Below are 19,341 nucleotides of genomic sequence, written 5' to 3' on the forward strand. Positions count from 1 at the left end.
TTTTTCAAAGGCCATCTCACTTTTTATTTCACTCTTTCTTTCGGCCTCATCTCTCTTTTTCTTTTTCAAGTGGTCCTCCAATACTTGCTTTGGGGACAAAGGAAGCAACACAATGGATTCTTTCTTTAAAACAAATGAATAACGATTTTTGAACCCATCATGAGTAACATGTCTATCAAATTGCCAAGGTCTACCCAACAAGATATGGCAAGCATGCATTGGCACCATATCACACAAAACCTCATCCACATACTTCCCAATAAAAAAAGACACTAGAACTTGCCTATTTACTTTCACCTCCGCACAATCATTCAACCATTGAAGTCTATATGGTTGAGGATGTTTTATTGTAGGCAATCCCAATTTTTCCACCATTTCAACACTAGCCACATTAGTGCAACTCCCCCCATCTATGATTACATTGCAAACCCTACCATTCACAAAACATCTAGTGTGGAACAAATTCTCCCTTTGGCTAGCCTCCTCATTCTTGATTTGGGCACTCATGATTCGCCTAGTCACTAGCGCTTCTCCTACAACCGCTCCATATCCCTCATCGGGATCCTCCAATGCAGGCATATCATCATCAATACCCTCGCCATCTCCCTCACTTTGAGATTCATACTCACCATAATCATTCAATATCATCACCCTCTTATTAGGACAATCATTAGAAATATGACCCATCCCTTGACACCTAAAACATCTAACATCCCTAGAACGATTAGAAGGAGTTTCAGATTTACCTTGGACTCCTTGCTTAGGTGCCTCTTGCTTAGTGTCAAATCTTGGTTTGGTCACCACTTTATTTTCCTCACGCTTCACTCCGCCTGACCGCCAAGAAGATGATGCACCTCCGGTTTGATTGGTGCGGCCAACTCCTCGCCTCTTGAGTTGTTGCTCCACCTTTATGGCCATTTGCACCATCTCGTCTAGATCTAAGTAGTGCCGAAGCTCCACTTGATCTTGGATCTCCCTGTTCAAACCACAAAGGAAACGAGCCATAGTTGCTTCATTATCTTCCTCAACATTGGTCCTAATCATGACTACTTCCATCTCCTTATAGTAGTCCTCAACACTCTTCAACCCTTGCCTCAAAGTTTGTAACCTCTTAAACATCTCCCTATAATAGTGGTTAGGCACAAACCTCTTCCTCATTACCCTCTTCATCTCATCCCAAGACTCAATGGGTCTCTCATTATACTTCCTTTTAGTGGTCACTAATTGATCCCACCAAATGAGAGCATAGTCTAAGAATTCAACCACCGCCAACCTCACCTTCTTTTGTTCGGAGTAGTGGTGACATTCAAATACGAACTCTACCCTCTTTTCCCACTCTAGGTATGCCTCCGGGTCAGATTTCCCATGGAACGATGGAATTTTCATCTTAATGCTACCCATGTGACCATCTTCCCTAGTCTCCTCATATCTACCCCGCATGGCTTCCCTTCTCCCTTTCCCAAATCCTCTATCTCTTCCATTACTACCCCAATTCTCATTTTGACTCTCATCGCCTCCTCCCAAATCATACTCCTCATCATCTCTACCCAAATCCTTAGGCTTAGGTTTACCCCCACTAACACTAACCTCAAGTTTACCCAACTTCTCATGCAACGACTCCATTTGTGTCGTCATCACTCTACTAAAATCCCCAAACAACGCATCTAGTTGGGCCTTGGACAACCCCGAATTCGAACTATCTCCTACCTCCCTCTCCATTTAATGTCAATTTGTACCTGCAAGAAAAGATTAGTAGAAATAAAATAATCCTCACCCAAATGCTCACGGTCACTCCAAAGAAATTCACTCGTCTTTTCTCACAATTTTGTTTGCTCACAACAAATACTCACCGTTCACTCCAAAGAAAAGTCACTCGCACTCAAGTGTATCACTCAAATTTTGAGAGCTCTCTTGGAAGTGCTCAAGCTTTGTATTCTGGGTATATCAAACAATCAAGGTTCAAACTTGTGAACAAATGCGACCGACTCACTTGGACTGTGTAGACAAGAAATTCGAAATTAGAGAATATTTTTTTTTTGACTGTGAGAGACAATTGAATATGATTCTCTAAAGGGAATAGAACAATATATCAAAAAGAAATAATAGTGAATTTTCGGAATTTTTGTACTCTTTTTTTTTTTTTCCCTTAGTACTACTCGAAAATCCCAAAAAAAAAAAAAAACACCAACAATTTTCGAGAGTCATACGAAGAATTGAATGGATACTCTTACTTGAATCAAAAACCTTGAGCTCTGATACCAAATGATGTGAATCTTTGTACGAATAAATAGCAAACACGATTAAAATGCAATCGCACCCTCTATTTAATTACGATAATAAGACTCGTATGTTTTCCCGATCTTTTGAATCAAGTAATTGATGTGTTATTCACCTCTAAACTGTAAAAGTTTAGCAACAAATAATCACGAGGATAACAATCGAAATTTGATACGAACCTTCGAAGAACGACGCCTACGACAATCCGCACAAGCACGATCGACAAACGCCACAAAGTTATAAACTTTGATAAGTTTGATTTAATTTGACAAAGCTAAAGCCTTGAAAAGTTGAGAGAAAAATCTCACAAGTTTGATAAAACTCAAAATAATATGTGTATTGTGTGTTAAAATTTCGTCCAAGATGTTTACATATCAAAAAGGATTACTAGAATCTAGTTTCCTAACAAAGTAAAACTCTAAAGAAGGAAATAAAATCGCGCAGAAAACACAAGACACGGACCCCGTGCAGACCTCCGTGTCCGGGTCCGTGTACATACTGTAAATAATTTTCAATCGGAAACAAGGGACACGGACCCCGTGCTTACCTCCGTGTACGGGTCCGTGTAGGCACTGTCTTCGCCAAATACATAGGGCACGGACCCCGTGCCTGGGTCCGTCTTCAGGTCCGTGGAGCTATTGGAATAACTCATCTCATGAAGTACAGGACACGGACCCCGTGTGCAGGTCTGTGTGCAGGTCCATCCAGACTCGGTCTGCTCCATCAATGCTTGAATGATATTCCGTTGGCCTCCAAACGTACTCCCACGCATCACGACCCCTTCAGGATTTCTCATGACTCCTTGTAGTGCCTCCTTGAATCTCTTTAGTCGACCCCTCGTGATTGGTCCCTCCGGCAACTGCAAAGGATCCCATGCTTTCCTTGGGACGTCCATGTTCGCATCACCGAATATCATCACCAACGGGAACACAAATACGGCCTCTGAAAGTCACCAAACCATCACCATTCAACGCAAACTCTGAGTTACCCCTCTCCTCAGCTCTAGCTCTCAACTCTAACAACTGCAAATCAGTAGCTTGCTCTCTACGGATCCTGTCCGTCAATGTAGCCCGAATGACCAACGCTGATAGACGAGCAATGGTCCCCGGAACTACCAAATCAATCTCCTCTCTCTGCAAGTCCATCAACAAAGGTCTCTGAATCAAAGAACTCAAAGAAGAACTCGACTTATGGCTCAAAGCATCAGCTACAACGTTCGCCTTCCCCGGGTGGTAACTAATAGTCACATCATAGTCTTTGACAAGCTCTAACCACCTCCTCTGCCGCATATTGAGCTCTTTCTGAGAGAACAAATACTTCAAACTCTTGTGGTCTGTGAAGATCTCACACTTTTCGCCATACAAATAATGTCTCCAAATCTTCAAGGAGAAACCACAGCTGCTAGCTCTAAATCATGCGTCGGATAATTCTTCTCATAGTCTTTCAACTGGCGAGAAGCATAGGCGATAACCTTACCTCGCTGCATCGGCACTGCACCAAGGCCTTTCTTCGACGCATCAGTAAACACAACGAAATCGTCTGAACCACTGGGCAATGAAAGAACAGGAGCTGTCGTCAATCTATCCTTCAACACTTGAAATGCACTCTGGCAATCAATGGACCACTCGAACTTCACAGTCTTCCTCGTCAAATTGGTCAATGGCAAGGCAATCTTGGAGAAATCTGAAATAAAGCGACAATAATAACCCGCCAAACCAAGGAAACTGCGTACCTCAGAAACAGTAGTAGGAATAGGCCACTTCTGAACCTCTATCTTCAACGGATCAACAGCAATACCATCCTTTGAAACAACATGGCCTAGAAAAGAAATCTGCTCCAACCAGAACTCACACTTCTTCAACTTGGCAAACAACCTCTTCTCCCTCAACAATCGAAGAACAACTCTGAGATGCTCTGCATGAAGCTCTCTGGTCTTAGAATAGATCAAGATGTTGTCGATGAAGACAATGACAAAGCTATCCAAATACGGCTTGAACACACGGTTCATCAGATCCATGAAAACTGAAGGAGCATTGGTCAGACCAAAAGATATCACAAAAAACTCATAATGACCGTACCTGGTCCGGAACGCTGTCTTAGGGATATCAGACTCCCTAACCTTCAACTGAAAATAGCCAGACCGAAGATCAATCTTCGAAAATACAGTAGTACCATGAAGCTGATCAAACAAATCATCTATCCGTGGCAATGGATACTTGTTCTTGATCGTCACTTTGTTGAGCTCCCTATAGTCGATACACAGCCGCAACGACCCATCTTTCTTCTTGACAAACAGAACCGGAGCTCCCCAAGGCGAAGAACTCGGACGAATAAAACCCTTGTCCAAAAGATCCTTCAACTGCGTCTTCAACTCCTTCATCTCAGTAGGGGCCATCCTATACGGAGCCTTAGAAATAGGAACCGTACCTGGAGCTAGATCAATAACAAACTCAACATCTCTATCCGGCGGCAAACCCGGCACATCATCCTCAAACACATCAGCAAACTCCCTCACAACATCAATATCATCAATATTCAACTTAATCAATCTATCTACATCCACAATCGAAGCCAGAAACACATCACAACCTCTGCACATCAACTTCTCAGCCTCCAGACAAGAAATAAAAGGAAGGACCAGCGAAGTACCTGCACTGTTGAGAACTCCTCCCTTAATGCTATCATCTGCAAAGGTCACCGTCTTAGCAACGCAATCAATCACTGCACGATAAGTCGAAAGCCAATCCATGCCAAGAATAACATCAAAGGCAACCATCGGGATAACAATCAAATCAGCAAAAACAACTCGCTCCTCAATACGAATAGGGCATGCAAAAACAATAGACGTCGGGCACAACACGTCCCCCGAAGGCATAACAACATTGAACTGGAGGGGAAGAACAGAAGGAACTATACCCAAATATCTCAAAAACAATTCAGACATAAAAGAATGAGTAGCACCAGTATCAATCAAAGTCGTAGCTACTCTGCCTGAAATCAAAATAGTGCTAGAGATCACAGAAGAATCGTGGTTTATACCTTCCTTGGTCATCGAAAAGATGCGACCCTACACCTTATCCTTGCTCGTTCCTCTAGGACAATCTTTAGCAATGTGGCCTGCCGTGCCACAACGTTAACAAGAATGAGTGCCAAATCTGCACTCTCCTCTATGATGTCTGCTGCACTTAGGACACAACGGCTGCTCGGGATCAACTGGAACTGACGGTGGTCTAGGACTCGGCTCTATCTTGCCTTTCCCCTTGAATCGATCCCTGCCTCGCTGACTCGAACTCTAGCCTCTCTGAGCAATAGCTTGACGCCTCTCCTGCCTCTCTCTGGTGATATCCTTCTCGTCTTGTTCGGCCAACAACGCCTTCGACACGATCTCTTTGAAAGTCACAGCCTTGGACATGTTGATATCTCTTCGAATCTCTGCTCTAAGGCCTCGAATGAAATGAGCACCTTTGTCCTTGTAGTTTGAAGCAATATACGGAGCAAATAAACAACCCTCGTCGAACTTTAGAATGTACTCGTCAACTTTCATGCCTCCCTGACGAAGCTCCAAGAACTCAGTCACCTTCCTAGCTCGAAGGGCGTCGGGAAAGTACTTGTCATAGAACAGATCGGTGAACTCTGGCCACTTCAAAGCCGGTAGATCAACACCAACCTTGGTCGCATTCCACCAGATACGTGCAGCCTTTACCAACAATAATACTGCACAACTGATCCTGTCTTTATCTTCGTACTGGAGATGATCGACCTCTAGAGCCTTGATCCACTCCACTGCAACTAAAGGATCAGTGCTACCTGCGAATTCCGGTGGATCCATTCTCTTGAAAGCAGAAAAGACGGCATCAGTGCCAACTGCCTGAGCTACTTGGCCTCTCACTTGGCCTCTACCCTGTCCTGTTCCTTGCAATCGAAGCAGCTGCTGAATCTGCTCGCTATGGACTTTGGTCTGCTCCTTAAGCAACTTGCCGAACTCGTCGACAATTCTAGAGGAAGAACTATCCTCACCCTCTACGGCTTTCCTCTTAGGAGGCATACTCTACAATGTGCTCACAAAACACCAATCAATAGATAACAATGGATAGATGCAAAGAAAACATACCCGGACAGTTGAAAGTAGACGAAGTCATATGCATTGGTCCGAAGAATGGTGCTCTGATACCACTAAATGTGACACCTTGACCCGTTACAATTAAAATACAGCGGAAATTTAAAATTATTCTTGCAAATGGAAGGAGTTTCAAAATACATTTCATTAAAATCTTTACATCAAAATAAATACATGATCATTCAAATGATATAACAAAATACAAAACATTATTTCTATGATCATGTCCAAAAATCTTCATTCCAACATGGCATGCATATGACCCCCTGTCCACAGTCAACGTCCCGGTCCGTCGCTCTTATCTGCATCACATGAAAATAACTGAAATGAATATAAAACTCAGCAACTGGAACTCTTACATAGCAATGAACATATCATACTCTGAAAACCAAAGCTTTAAAACATAAATACCATCAACTTTGAAATAAATATCATTGCAATAGCATAGCAATAAGATGGTATTTCTCTTTTCTCTGGTATGGATTGATATCAATAGTAACTCTGTCTGTGGTGCTCGTATCCCAATCGATATAAACCGATAACTCTGAGGGATAAAAGCCTATGGTCGTTGATCAACTAATTGCATGCAATCTCTGACTATGTATCTATCAATCCATAAAACATTTAAACTCTCTCTTGGCATTTAAATAACACTTTGCAATCACTTACTCTTTTGTATTCCCTTTTCAATACAATTGGGACATACAATGCCTCCAATAGATATACAAGTGAATCAATACATAATTATAAAACCAATGAAGGTAATAACACATTAAAACCTTTGAAACACAATACATATATAATCATGTGAGCACAAGGGATGAAATTCCACTTACAAACCACAATAACACCTTGAATCTAACTCTTGGTACACCACCTACAACAATAATCCATACATAACACCAACATCAACTCAATATCCAAGAATCCAAGTCAAATAATCCATTAAACCAACATAACAACAAGCCCAAATCATCTCTCACCTCAAACCAAGAAATAATACAACCAAAAGCTTACCTTAGCTTCCTAGAGCAACCAAGAACTTCGATCTCAACTCGCAACTCCAACTAAATCCAAGAATCAAAGGTAGAAATGAAAGAAAATGGAGAAAACCCTTGTTCTAAGAGAGAAAAACGAGATTTAGAGAAAAGGGAAAGGTTAAAATGAAGTCAACTCATCCAAAAAGGTACTTAAAATCTCGACCATACCTCTACTGTTCATCACCGCGGGTGCGCTGCCAACAAGCACCGCGGGTGCGCTAAGCTCTCGGCAAACCAAACAGTACCCTGAAAAATACGACCGCGGGTGCGGTCCTGAAAACATTGCGGGTGCGGTCTACACCGCGGGTGCGGTCTAACATCACCGCGGGTGAGGTGTACTCACGGCCAAAACACCAAAATCCAACAATTACGACCGTGGGTGCGGTCCTTACACTGAGTGCGGGTGCGGTGCTGCCACGGCCAAGACAAAATCTAAGGCAACTAAAATCAAACCAAAACACTGAAACAACGCAACAGCCAACAACTAACAACTCCGAACATCAACAACACCACAACACAAGAATAACCAACCATACTATGGCCCATAAACACAACTCTTAACATCACCACTAGACTTAAACTTAATCAATAAATCTATAACATACGAAAACTTAAACCGTACCGTACACCAGGCTCGGCTATTACATTGTCCATCCGTTTGAGAATGACAAGTAGTAGAAAACAACAATTTTGTGCCCGATTTAGCCCATAAAGTCTTCTAAAAGTAACTCAAGAATTTAACATCGCGACCAGAAACAATAGTCCTAGGCATGCCATGCAATCTAACGATTTCTCTAAAGAACAAATCCGCAATGTTTGAAGCATCATCGGTTTTATGAAAAGCTATAAAATGTGCCGTCTTAGACAATCTATCCGCAACAACAAAAATAGAATCCCTCTCCTTCTTAGTCCAAGGCAACCCCAAAATGAAGTCCATAGAAATGTCAATCCAAGTTCTTTTTAAGAATAGCACGCAAAAGTGTTCCCAAAGTTCTATTGACAACTTCAGTTTGTCCATCCGTTTGAGGATGACAAGTAGTAGAAACCAACAATTTTGTGCCAAGTTTAGCCCATAAAGTCTTCCAAAAGTAACACAAGAATTTAACATCGTGAACAGAAACAATAGTCTTAGGCATGCCTGTTAGAGTAGGTGCCCGTCGAGTCAAGTGTTGGCCGAGTGTTCACAATGAAACTCTATGTATATACAAATAGTAGAAAGAATATGAGATGCTCATATGATGAGTATCATGAAACTCATATTTGGAATACTGTATATTCTAAACAGTTCCTAGTCGATTCAGCCGCCGCTAATAAGGATATAAGCCGCTCGAGTTAGAGACTAGTATCTGCGATGTGAGTACCATGTTTCATTGGTAGGGGACATTGTGATGTCCGAGCATGCAGATAGGTTCTCCTTGTAGAGTGCACTGAACAACCCTCCATTAAAGGACTTTCCAAGTGGTTCTCACTTATCGAGTGGAAACGTCCTAGTTTATGGTTGTACACCATTAGTCCTTATGACCCGGGACAACATTGAGACTCTATGTGCTAACATTGCACTTTGACTTGTTTACCGACTCTCGAGGGGTCATCATGTGGCAAGGTTGGGTGTTCTGTCGAAACATATAGGAGTCGATGCATTGTAGTCGGGGATTCACCGCTTACCTTCGGGTATGGATATCCTATGTGTTTTCATGTATATGTAGTGTGAAATCTCTGATCAGAGTATGGTGGTAATTATGAAAGGAGTTTCATAGATTACACCATCGATGCAACTACGGCATGACACATAGTATCGATTCATTGACAACTCTCGATAAACCAATGGTTGTCGAATCGGTCGGGATATATGAGTTGAAGGGACCGTACTGTACGCTAACCATAATTGAATGGTTCTTGCAGGCACTATCATTTGATACCTAGGGAATCATGTAAGCGATGCTGCTAGGCGTTTAACATGATTGGTTGGGTACTATCAGACTTGAGTTCTGACGTTCTTGTTATCAAGGAGTTGATAAATAAGAATGGAGCAATTGGGGTATGCTCATATAAGGACATGTTTAGTTCGAATCACATGGAGATGTGAACCATTGAGGGCCACACAATTGCTGGCTTTCTAGATCCCGTTGAGAAGTAAAATTAGTTCAATGTGTTGAACGGCTTATAAAGGAGTTTATAAGTGTAAGGAAAAATAGAAGTATGACTTCAATGAGAGAAACGTAAATTTTAATTTATGGAAGTGTTCCTAAATTAAAATTTGGCCAAGTGAATAATGTATTTGAAAATTGTGAGTCCAAGGAAGCTGGTAGATCTTCATTCCATTCAAGAGCCAAGTTGTTCACAACTTGGTTGGAGCCATCATCAACCTTAAGAGGTTGATAGGTAACTATTTCTAAACACACTATGAATGTCATTTTGGTGTTTTATTGTATTTCCTACACAAAATCATGGTGGCCGAAATTTATATGCTAAAATCGAAAATTTTTGTGCTTCCGTTGCGTTTCCGGCCACCGTAACCGATCCCCTTTCAAGTGGTATCCGAGCTATGGTTACGTTTTTGTGTAGCAAATACAAGATATTATGTTGAGATCGATTTCTAACCGCGTGAGTGTATTTTTTGCAACAAAATACCAAGGCTTTTTTGGGGAATTTCGGGCAGCATGTTGCTGCCCGTGTCGGGCAGCTCGGGCTGCCCGAGGGGCTGCCCATTTCGGGCAGCAAGGGCAGCCCGAGGGGCTGCCCGAACGCCCCTCTTTTTAAAAAAAAAAAATTTTTTTGTTACCGGAATCCGACGACGGAGCTCCGGCGACGGCAATGACGACTAGGGTTTTCAAAAGGTGTTTTGAAATATCCAAGTGTCATGGACCTTGAGTTGTTGGGCCATTGGATGGCTAACATATTTGTGAATTTTAAATGGGCCAAAACGTTTTTGGTGAAAAATGAGTTTTTGGGCCCTTAAGTTTAAAATTACAAAAGTTGCAAATATTTTCTCATGAAATAAATAATTTAAGTTGGACTTTAATTATTTATAGTAAATGGTGATTTACAAGAAATTCGGTTATAAATAAATTAATTGGAAAGTAGACAAAGGTGTTTGTATACTTTGTTAATTTAGTTTATAATCGTGGCGGTTAGTGATTGGATCCAGATATATAATATTTGATCAATTAATTATTGTGATAATGAATTGATAGTGTATGATATGTGATATTATGCATGAAGGATGATCAAAAGCCCAAGCTTAATTTGCTAGGTGTATGCTAGGATATTTTGTGTTGAATGATTGTAATAATTATCAATTTATAAAGTGGGCTTGGTTTATGGCCCGTTCCCACCCCCATGAGATGTATCCCTATTTGCCATGGATATTTATTTGTAAATATTACTATAGTGGATGATCAAGATTGGAAGATGGTGGCCATGATGATTATGAAGATCGAAGACATGTAAATATTGGAAGCTTATGTAATAGTTGCATTTGCATCCCGTGCATTTCCCTAGGATTGGACCTAGGCCCGTGTTTATCTCACATGGTCCGTTAGTATTGGGGCGATTGATCATCCTTGTTTGTTTACTGTTTATAATATATGCATGATATGTTATAAATAATGAGTATGTGCGTTATTATTATAATAACAAAGTTGCATGAATCCGGCAAACATATGATCAAACATGGCGAGCTTTTAAATAAAATTAATGATGAGACTTTTTCAAAATTAAAAACCCTCGTTTTGAATTAGATTCAAAATTAATATCAAGCCCGAAAAGGGGAATTATAAATTTGTTTATAATTTCCTTGTCTTTCATCGACAAATGGGTGCATGACGAATCGCTACCCGTACTCGGGGCTCGGCTCATATTATTGGGGGGGCCCTTAGTACCGGAAAGCTGTGACATCCATTTGACATAGTGATGTGAACTACGTGGAACTCCCACGATTTCGGCTCATATTATTGAGGGAACTCTTGGCGACCGTCCATTAAGGTTCAACATCGATGGGTAAGGCTTGACACGTAAAGATGAACGACGTCATATTATTGGGTCCTAATCAAACGTGAGACAAAAGTTTACGTAGAGGGTTGCATTGTGATGCAATTGGAAACTACCTGTTAGGAATCGTGATTGGCTGATATTTTTCGGGATCATAATTCGCTAATTGGAACTTACGTACCTACTGAGGAAAGGAGTTTCCCGTTTTCACTAGAGGGTAGTGAAAGATGTCAAAACAGTGGGAGTAAACATTTATAAAGTTAAAGTCCATACTTTATATCTTACTAAAATATTTTAAAATAGTCATTAATATTTATCTGTTTACTTTTCAGTACTATTTAACGATGTCTTCAATTCGCAATCCGCTTTCTGCCATACTCGAAAAACATGTGTTAACCGGACCTAACTACCTCACTTGGCTAAGAAACCTGAAAATCGTCTTGAACTCGGAAAAGATTGCATATACACTGACTGAGTCGCCCCCTGATAAGGCTCCGACTGACTGCACTCCTGAGGAATTGCAGACCTACAAGGATTGGTGTGACCATGACTTGAAGACCAAGTGTTATATGCAGGCTTCTATGAATGATGAGCTGCAGAGGCATTTTGAGGGTGCAAAGAGTGCTGCTGACATTCATTTGCACCTCAAGGAGCTCTTTGGTGAGCAGACTCGGCCTCTTAGGCATGCTACCGTCAAGGAGCTAATCACTTTGCGCATGCGAGATGGGGCCTCGGTCCATGAGCATGGCCTAAAGATGATTGGACTCGTGGACAAGCTCGTTGGCATGGATTTGATCTTACCTTCGGAGTTGACCACCGACGTGTTGCTGTTGTCCCTGCCTAGCTCGTTTGATCCTTTTGTGGTGAATTTCAATATGAACAAGATGGAGCCGACCCTTGAGGAGTTGGTGAACATGCTTGTGACTTTTGAGTCCACTATCAAGAAAGAGAAGTCGGTTCTTTATGTGGGTTCTTCATCTGGTACGAAGACCGATCCACGTGGGAAGAGGAAGAAGCGTTCTTTCCAACGTCCCAAGAAGAACGTGCCCTTGAAGAGGCAAGCTCCGAGTCTCGTTGTGGTAGCCACACCAGTAAAGGCTAACAAGACTGTTGACGTTTGTCATTACTGGAAGAAGCCTGGACATTGGAGGCGTAACTGCAGGGAATATCTTGCCCAGAAGGGTTCTGGAAACGGTATGTTCTATATTGAAGTAAACATTTCAATTAACTCTACTTCTTGGGTATTGGATACCGGCTGTGGCTCACATCTCTGTAATGATTTGCAGGTGATGGGAAGAAGTAGAAGGCTTAGAAAAGGTGAGACCTTTTTGAGGATGGGCAATGGAGCAAGGGTTGCTGCCAAGGCCGTAGGAGATGTTTACTTGCTTTTGAACAATGATTTTAAGTTAATTTTGAAAGATGTTTTGTTTGTACCGGATTTGGTGAAAAACATTATTTCCATTTCTATGTTGGGCAAAGATGGATTTTCTTGTTTATTTAGCAAAGGTGTTTGCAACATTTACAAGAGTGAATGTTTAGTTGGTACCGGGGAACTTGAAAACGATCTCTATAACTTAAAATTGAAAGATATTCCACTAAACAATGTCCAAGCGATAACAACAACAAACAAGAGAAAAAAAGATACTCTAAATTCGGCACAATTATGGCATGCTCGATTAGGACATATTTCCTTAAGAAGGATGAACAAGCTATTGGGAGTTGGCATGTTTGATATGTCTGATATTAATGCTCTCACGACTTGTGAATCCTGTCTAAAAGGAAAGATGACCAAAATTCCATTTAAGGGCCATGTGGAGCGAGCCAAAGGGTTATTGGATTTGATCCATACCGATGTGTGCGGTCCTCTTAGCATCACCACTAAGCATGGACATGCCTACTTCATCACCTTTACCGATGACTTTTCGAGGTATGGGTATGTGTATTTGATGAAATACAAGTCTGAAGCCTTTGAAAGGTTCAAAGAATTCAGAAGTGAAGTAGAGAATCAGTTGGGATGAAGCATCAAGACACTTCGATCGGATCGGGGTGGTGAGTAATTGAGTGCCGAGTTCCAAGAGTATCTAAGGGAGAATGGGATTCTCTCGCAGTGGACTCCGCCCGCTACACCACAGTTGAATGGTGTTTCGGAGCGTCGTAACCGGACTTTGATGGACATGGTTCGGTCTATGATGGGGTTCACGGAGTTGCCGCCATCCTTTTGGGGATATGCGCTTGAGACAGCGGCACTGTTGTTGAACAATGTCCATACAAAAGCAGTTGATAAGACACCATATGAGATATGGATGGGTAAGCCACCCAAATATTCATATTTTAGACTATGGGGGTGCCCTGCTTATGTGAAGCAGGTAGTGGGAGATAAATTGGATAGTCGATCCATTTTATGTTACTTTGTGGGATATCCAAAGAATTCTGTTGGATATTACTTCTATCATCCCCAATAAACAAAGGTATTTGTTTCTAGGAATGCGACCTTTTTGGAAAGGGAATTTCTATTGAATAGAAAAGGAGAGATGATAGAAATCGAAGAAGTTCGAGAGACACCCACAATTGTAGAACCCACACCCGAAGAGCCAAGGGAGGAGATACAAGCTCCTAGAAGATCCGAGAGAGTCTCGAGACCACCTATGAGGTATGGTCTGCTTCTTGAAGAGGGACGTGATGAGCCTAACCTTGGATGTGATCCAAGGACATTCAAGTAAGCGTTATCTAATGCCGATTCATCCAAGTGGCTGGAAGCAATGGAATCTGAGAAGAATTCCATGCATTCGAACCAAGTGTGGAATCTTGTGGATCCACCTGAGGGAACTGTTCCCATAGGGTGTAAATGGATTTACAAGAGGAAACTTGGGGCGGATGGGAAGGTATTGACCTTCAAAGCGCGATTGGTAGCAAAAGGATATACTCAAAGACAAGGAGTTGACTTTGAAGAAACCTTTTCTCCAGTCGCAATGTTCAAGTCCATAAGGATTTTGCTAGCCATAGCTGCATGGTATGACTATGAGATATGGTAGATGGATGTTAAGACAGCATTTCTTAATGGGGATATTAAGGAAGAAATTTACATGTCTCAACCCGAAGGGTTTACATCTGTCGGAAGTGAGCATATGGTATGCAAACTTCAGAGATCTATTTATGGTCTAAAACAGGCATCTAGGAGTTGGAACCTTAGATTCGATAGTACAATCAAAGAGTTTGATTTTACTAAGAATCCTGAGGAACCCTGTTGGTATTAGAGTGGTGTTCTTGTAAAGGGTTACGCCTACCGCCAGTCGCAAGAAGCTCACGAAGTCACACCTCAAGTCTGTAAGTTTTAAAGTTTTGAGTTATGCTATGTATTATGCTTTAAATCAGGATTTCAGCATGTCTATGTTTTAAAGTCAATTTACGTGCATCTTATGACATTGGTATTATATTCATGCATGTTGGGTATACGTGTTGGGTAATTGCTGGAACAGTATGCCTCCTAGACGAGTGGTTAACCGAGAAGACAGGGATGAGAACAGAGAGCATCGAGTTGAGGACAGGGAACATCGAGATGAGGAGAGGGCCAATCCCCCACCACCTCCACCACCAGATATGCAGGCTCAGATGCTTGCTGGTATGACGCAGTTCTTCGCACAGTTTGCGGGGAACCAGGCAGCAGCAGTAGGTGCAGGGGCGAGGCCCCAACCAGAGGCGGTATATGAAAGGTTTAGGAGGATGAGTCCTAAGGAGTTTTCGGGTACCACTGACCCGATGGCAGCCGAGGGATGGATTAAGTCCATAGAGGTAATCTTTGACTTTATGGAACTGACCGACGCAGATAGGGTCAGATGTGCCACGTTCCTTCTGACAGGGGACGTTAGGTTATGGTGGGAAAGTGCATCTGTGGCAGTCAACTTGCAAGTGCTGCCTTGGAATGGTTTTAAAGAGGTTTTCTACTCCAAGTACTTCACTGAGGAAGTACGAACCAGACTCACCAACGAGTTTATGACTCTGCGGCAGGGGGACAGTAGCGTGGCGGAATTTGTTAGGAAGTTTGAGAGAGGGTGTCACTTCGTGCCCCTCATTGTAAATGATGTGCAGGCAAAGTTGAGGCATTTTCTGAATGGTCTGCGGCCGATTCTGCGCCGTGACGTGAGGGTAGCTGGCCCTACTTCTTATGCAGTTGCTGTCTCTAGAGCTCTGGCTGCAGAGCAAGACCAGCGGGATATTGAGGCGGACAGGCAGGGCAAGAGGCCCTATCAGGCTCCACCGCAGCCACACCATCAGCAGCAGAACCAGCGACCCCACTTCAAGAAACCATATCAGGGGCCGCCAGGAAAGAAATTTTTCAGGGACCGCCGAAGGGCAAGGGTCCCGTTCAGCAGCAGGGAGCGCCGCAGAGACCAGTTTTTTTTTCCAGTGTGCCCAAAATGCAACCGCCAGCATCCGGGACAGTGTCTATATGGGTCAGGCAAGTGTTTTAAATGTGGAGCTACGGACCACATGCTGAAAGAGTGCCCACAGTGGAAGCAACCAACCCAGGGCAGGGTATTCGCCATGCATGCTCAGGAGGCGGATCCAGACACTACTTTACTGACAGGTAACCTTTCTACCTAAGCTCGATATTTCGCCGCCTTGCATGTGAAATTTATTTGGGACTATTAGCGTGCTAGGAATTTTGTGTGCCTAAGGATATTGAGTTCTATTTTACTTGAGGTATGTTAGTAAGTTTGGGGATATAAGTTTTGTGTTGTGCTAACGCATCTCAGGAAACATTTTTATTAAGAGATTATCCACAACTGCACTGATAGACTCAGGAGCTACTCACTCTGTAGTAACCCGATTCCTAATTTGAGTTAATTATCGGATTAATTATATTTTCGGTGGGATCGGAAGGACCGAACAAGTTCGGATCGTCCGATGAGTTCGGATCGTCCGATGAGTTCGGATCGTCCGAGCCAGTGTCGGACCGTCCGAGACAGGTGGCTGGACACGTGGAAGGGTTCTGGACACGTGGTAAGGTTCGGATCATCCGATTGGGGTTCGGATCGTCCGAGACAGGTGGCTGTACTCGTGGAAGTCATGCAAGGATCGGATCGTCCGATCAGAGTTCGGACCGTCCGAAGTGTGCCGGATCGGAGCTTCCGAAATGGTTCGGATCGTCCGAACATTGGCTATAAATAGAGGCGCGAGGCTTCATTTGTGACTCGCCAATTCAGAGAGTTCCATAGCATTTCAGTCGTTTCTGTGAGATTCTAGTCTTTTTCCGAGGTTCGGGCACTAGCGGGGAGCTGCTGGTCTTGTAGCGGAGCTGTGCTCTAGTTGGGAGCTAGCGGCATCAGTGGGCTAGCGACGGACGAAGGTTTGGAATTGTATCAGTATTATCCCAGGATTATCTAGTTAAGTCTGGTAGATAAGTTTTAGTGATAGTTTTCACTTGATGAATAGGCTTGGACTAAACCTGTTGTCTGGTTATTCCAGTGGATTAGGATTGCTGTGATAGAGGTACGAAAGTACTATCCGAGATATCCTGGTCGAGTATACATTCTTATATGTGTTGCATGATTATGTGGTGCATTGTTATATGTCATATGATGCATGCTATTATGTCATGATTTATGATGCATGTTGCATTTCATGTTGAGCCGTATCTCCTTCGAGATAGCCTTTACTGTTGAGCTGTATCCCTTTCGAGATAAGCTATATATATCTTGTGGGGCCGCTCAGCCCTGTCTTGTCTTGTGGACGCATGGACACCGAGAGTATACAGTGGCCGACGGGTCGGGAGGGCTTCGGTGATCCGGGACATTTTAGGTCCACGTCTGTTCTTGCAGTGGATGCAGTGACCCAGAGGTAGGACCGCGCGGCACTATCCACTTGGCGCCTCTAGACTGAGCATTTTGAGATCTTTTGTGATTCCTGTTTCTTGACTACCCTGGTATCATATCATAGCATGTGCATTTCATATAGGTTTGTATACTCATGCTTTTGTACTGGGCGTTCTTATCGCTCACGTCCTCGGTTTTGTTTATCTTGGACACCCCATTTCCACGGGGCAGGCCTCAGGTTGGATGGCTCAGAAGGAGGAGGAGGACGTTGAGTAGCCGGTGGAGTTATTTATTCAGTACTCTTTGATTCGTTATGGTTGTATCGTATACTTTCTTTTCATTATGAGTTGTTATGGATTTTCGATGGGGTTGTATAACTATCATTTGTTGACCTTTTCCGCTATTATCTCTGATTGTTATTAATTAAGTTAAGTTGCATGCTTAGTTCTTGATTAGTAGGTGATTCTGGTGTTAGAGTAGGTGCACGTCGAGCCAAGTGTTGGCCGAGTGTTCACAATGAAACTCTATGTATAAGCAGTCTTTATTTTAATAATATTTGAAATTATTATTTTGGCAAATCTTTATCTGTATACCCATGCTAGCTGCATAGATAAAGCCCTTGAATATACAAATAGTAGAAAGAATATGAGATGCTCATATGATGAGTATCATGAAACTCATATTTGTAATACTGTATATTCTAAACGGTTCCTAGTCGATTCAGCCGCCACTAAGAAGGATATAGGCCGCTCGAGTTAGAGACTAGTATCTGCGATGTGAGTACCATGTTTCATTGGTAGGGGACATTGTGATGTCCGAACATGCAGATAGGTGCTCCTGGTAGAGTGCACTGAACAACCCTCCATAAAAGGACTTTCCAAGTGGTTCTCACTTATCGAGTGGAAAAGTCCTAGTTTATGGTTGTACAGAATTAGTCCTTATGACCCGGGACAACATTGAGACTCTATGTGCTAGAATTACACTTTGACTTGTTTACCGACTCTCATGGGGTCATCAGGTGGCAAGGTTGGGTGTTCTGTCGAAACACATAGGAGTCGATGCATTGTAGTCGGGGATTCACCGCTTACCTTCGGGTATGGATATCCTATGTGTTATCATGTGTATGTAGATCGAAATCTCTGGCCAGAGTATGGTTGTAATTATGAAAGGTGTTTCATAGATTGCACCATCGATGCAACTACGACATGACACATAGTATCGATTCATTGACAACTCTCGATGAACCAATGGTTGTCGAATCGATCGGGATATATGTGTTGAAGGGACCGTACTGTACGCTAACCATAATTGAATGGTTCTTGCAGGCACTATCATGTGATACCTAGGGAATCACGTAAACGATGCTGCTAGGCGTTTAACGTGATTGGTTGGGTACTATCAGACTTGAGTTCTGACGTTCTTACTATCAAGGAGTTGATAAGTAAGAATGGAGCAATTGGGGTATGCTCGAATAAGGACATGTTTAGTCCGAATCACATTGAGATGTGAACCCACGGCTAGTTGTATCAATGAACCATTGAGGGCCACACAAGTACTAGCTTTGTAAATCCCGATGAGAAGTAAAAATAGTTCAATGTGTTGAACGGCTTATAAAGGAGTTTATAAGCGTAAGTAAAATTAGAAGTATGACTTCTATAAAGGAGAAAATAGTTCAATGTGTTGAACGACTTATAAATAAGTTTATAAGTGTAAAGAAAAATAGAAGTGCGACTTCTATGAGAGAAATGTAAATTTTGATTTATGGAAGTGTTCCTAAATTAAAATTTGGCCAAGTGAATATTGTATTTGAAAATTGTGATTTTCATAAACATTATTATGGACTAAATTAAATTAATTCAAGTGTTGAATTAATTAAACACTAGTGGACCTAGTAGAGTCTAAATAATTAAATTAATTCAAGTGTTGGATTAATTAAATTATATTGAGTCTTGTAGAACTCAATTAAAATAATTATTTAACTAGTGGGACTTGGGTAAATTCAAGTAATGTTTAAATAGTCTCAAATGTGTTTGAGATAATTAAATTTAGTCCAAGGTTTTTAATTTGATTAAAACCCATATATAATTTGCATGCATGGGAGGTC

General features: G+C 42.2%; 1 protein-coding gene across 1 annotated transcript in view; it reads right to left on the minus strand.

Annotated features, from left to right (window-relative positions):
* Nucleotides 1-1,481, minus strand: part of LOC140820640 (uncharacterized) — a gene marked incomplete at its 3' end in the record, with an annotated part of 51,697 nt that extends 50,216 nt beyond the window's left edge. Inside the window, 2 exon segments of the mRNA XM_073180939.1 lie at nucleotides 169-1,347; nucleotides 1,434-1,481. Coding sequence (XP_073037040.1) covers nucleotides 169-1,347; nucleotides 1,434-1,481 — 1,227 coding nt within the window.
* Nucleotides 1,482-19,341: the final 17,860 nt, after the last annotated feature.

The sequence above is a fragment of the Primulina eburnea genome, unplaced genomic scaffold (genome assembly GCF_022965805.1).
Source record: "Primulina eburnea isolate SZY01 unplaced genomic scaffold, ASM2296580v1 ctg1294, whole genome shotgun sequence".
Classification (NCBI taxonomy): Eukaryota; Viridiplantae; Streptophyta; class Magnoliopsida; order Lamiales; family Gesneriaceae; genus Primulina; species Primulina eburnea.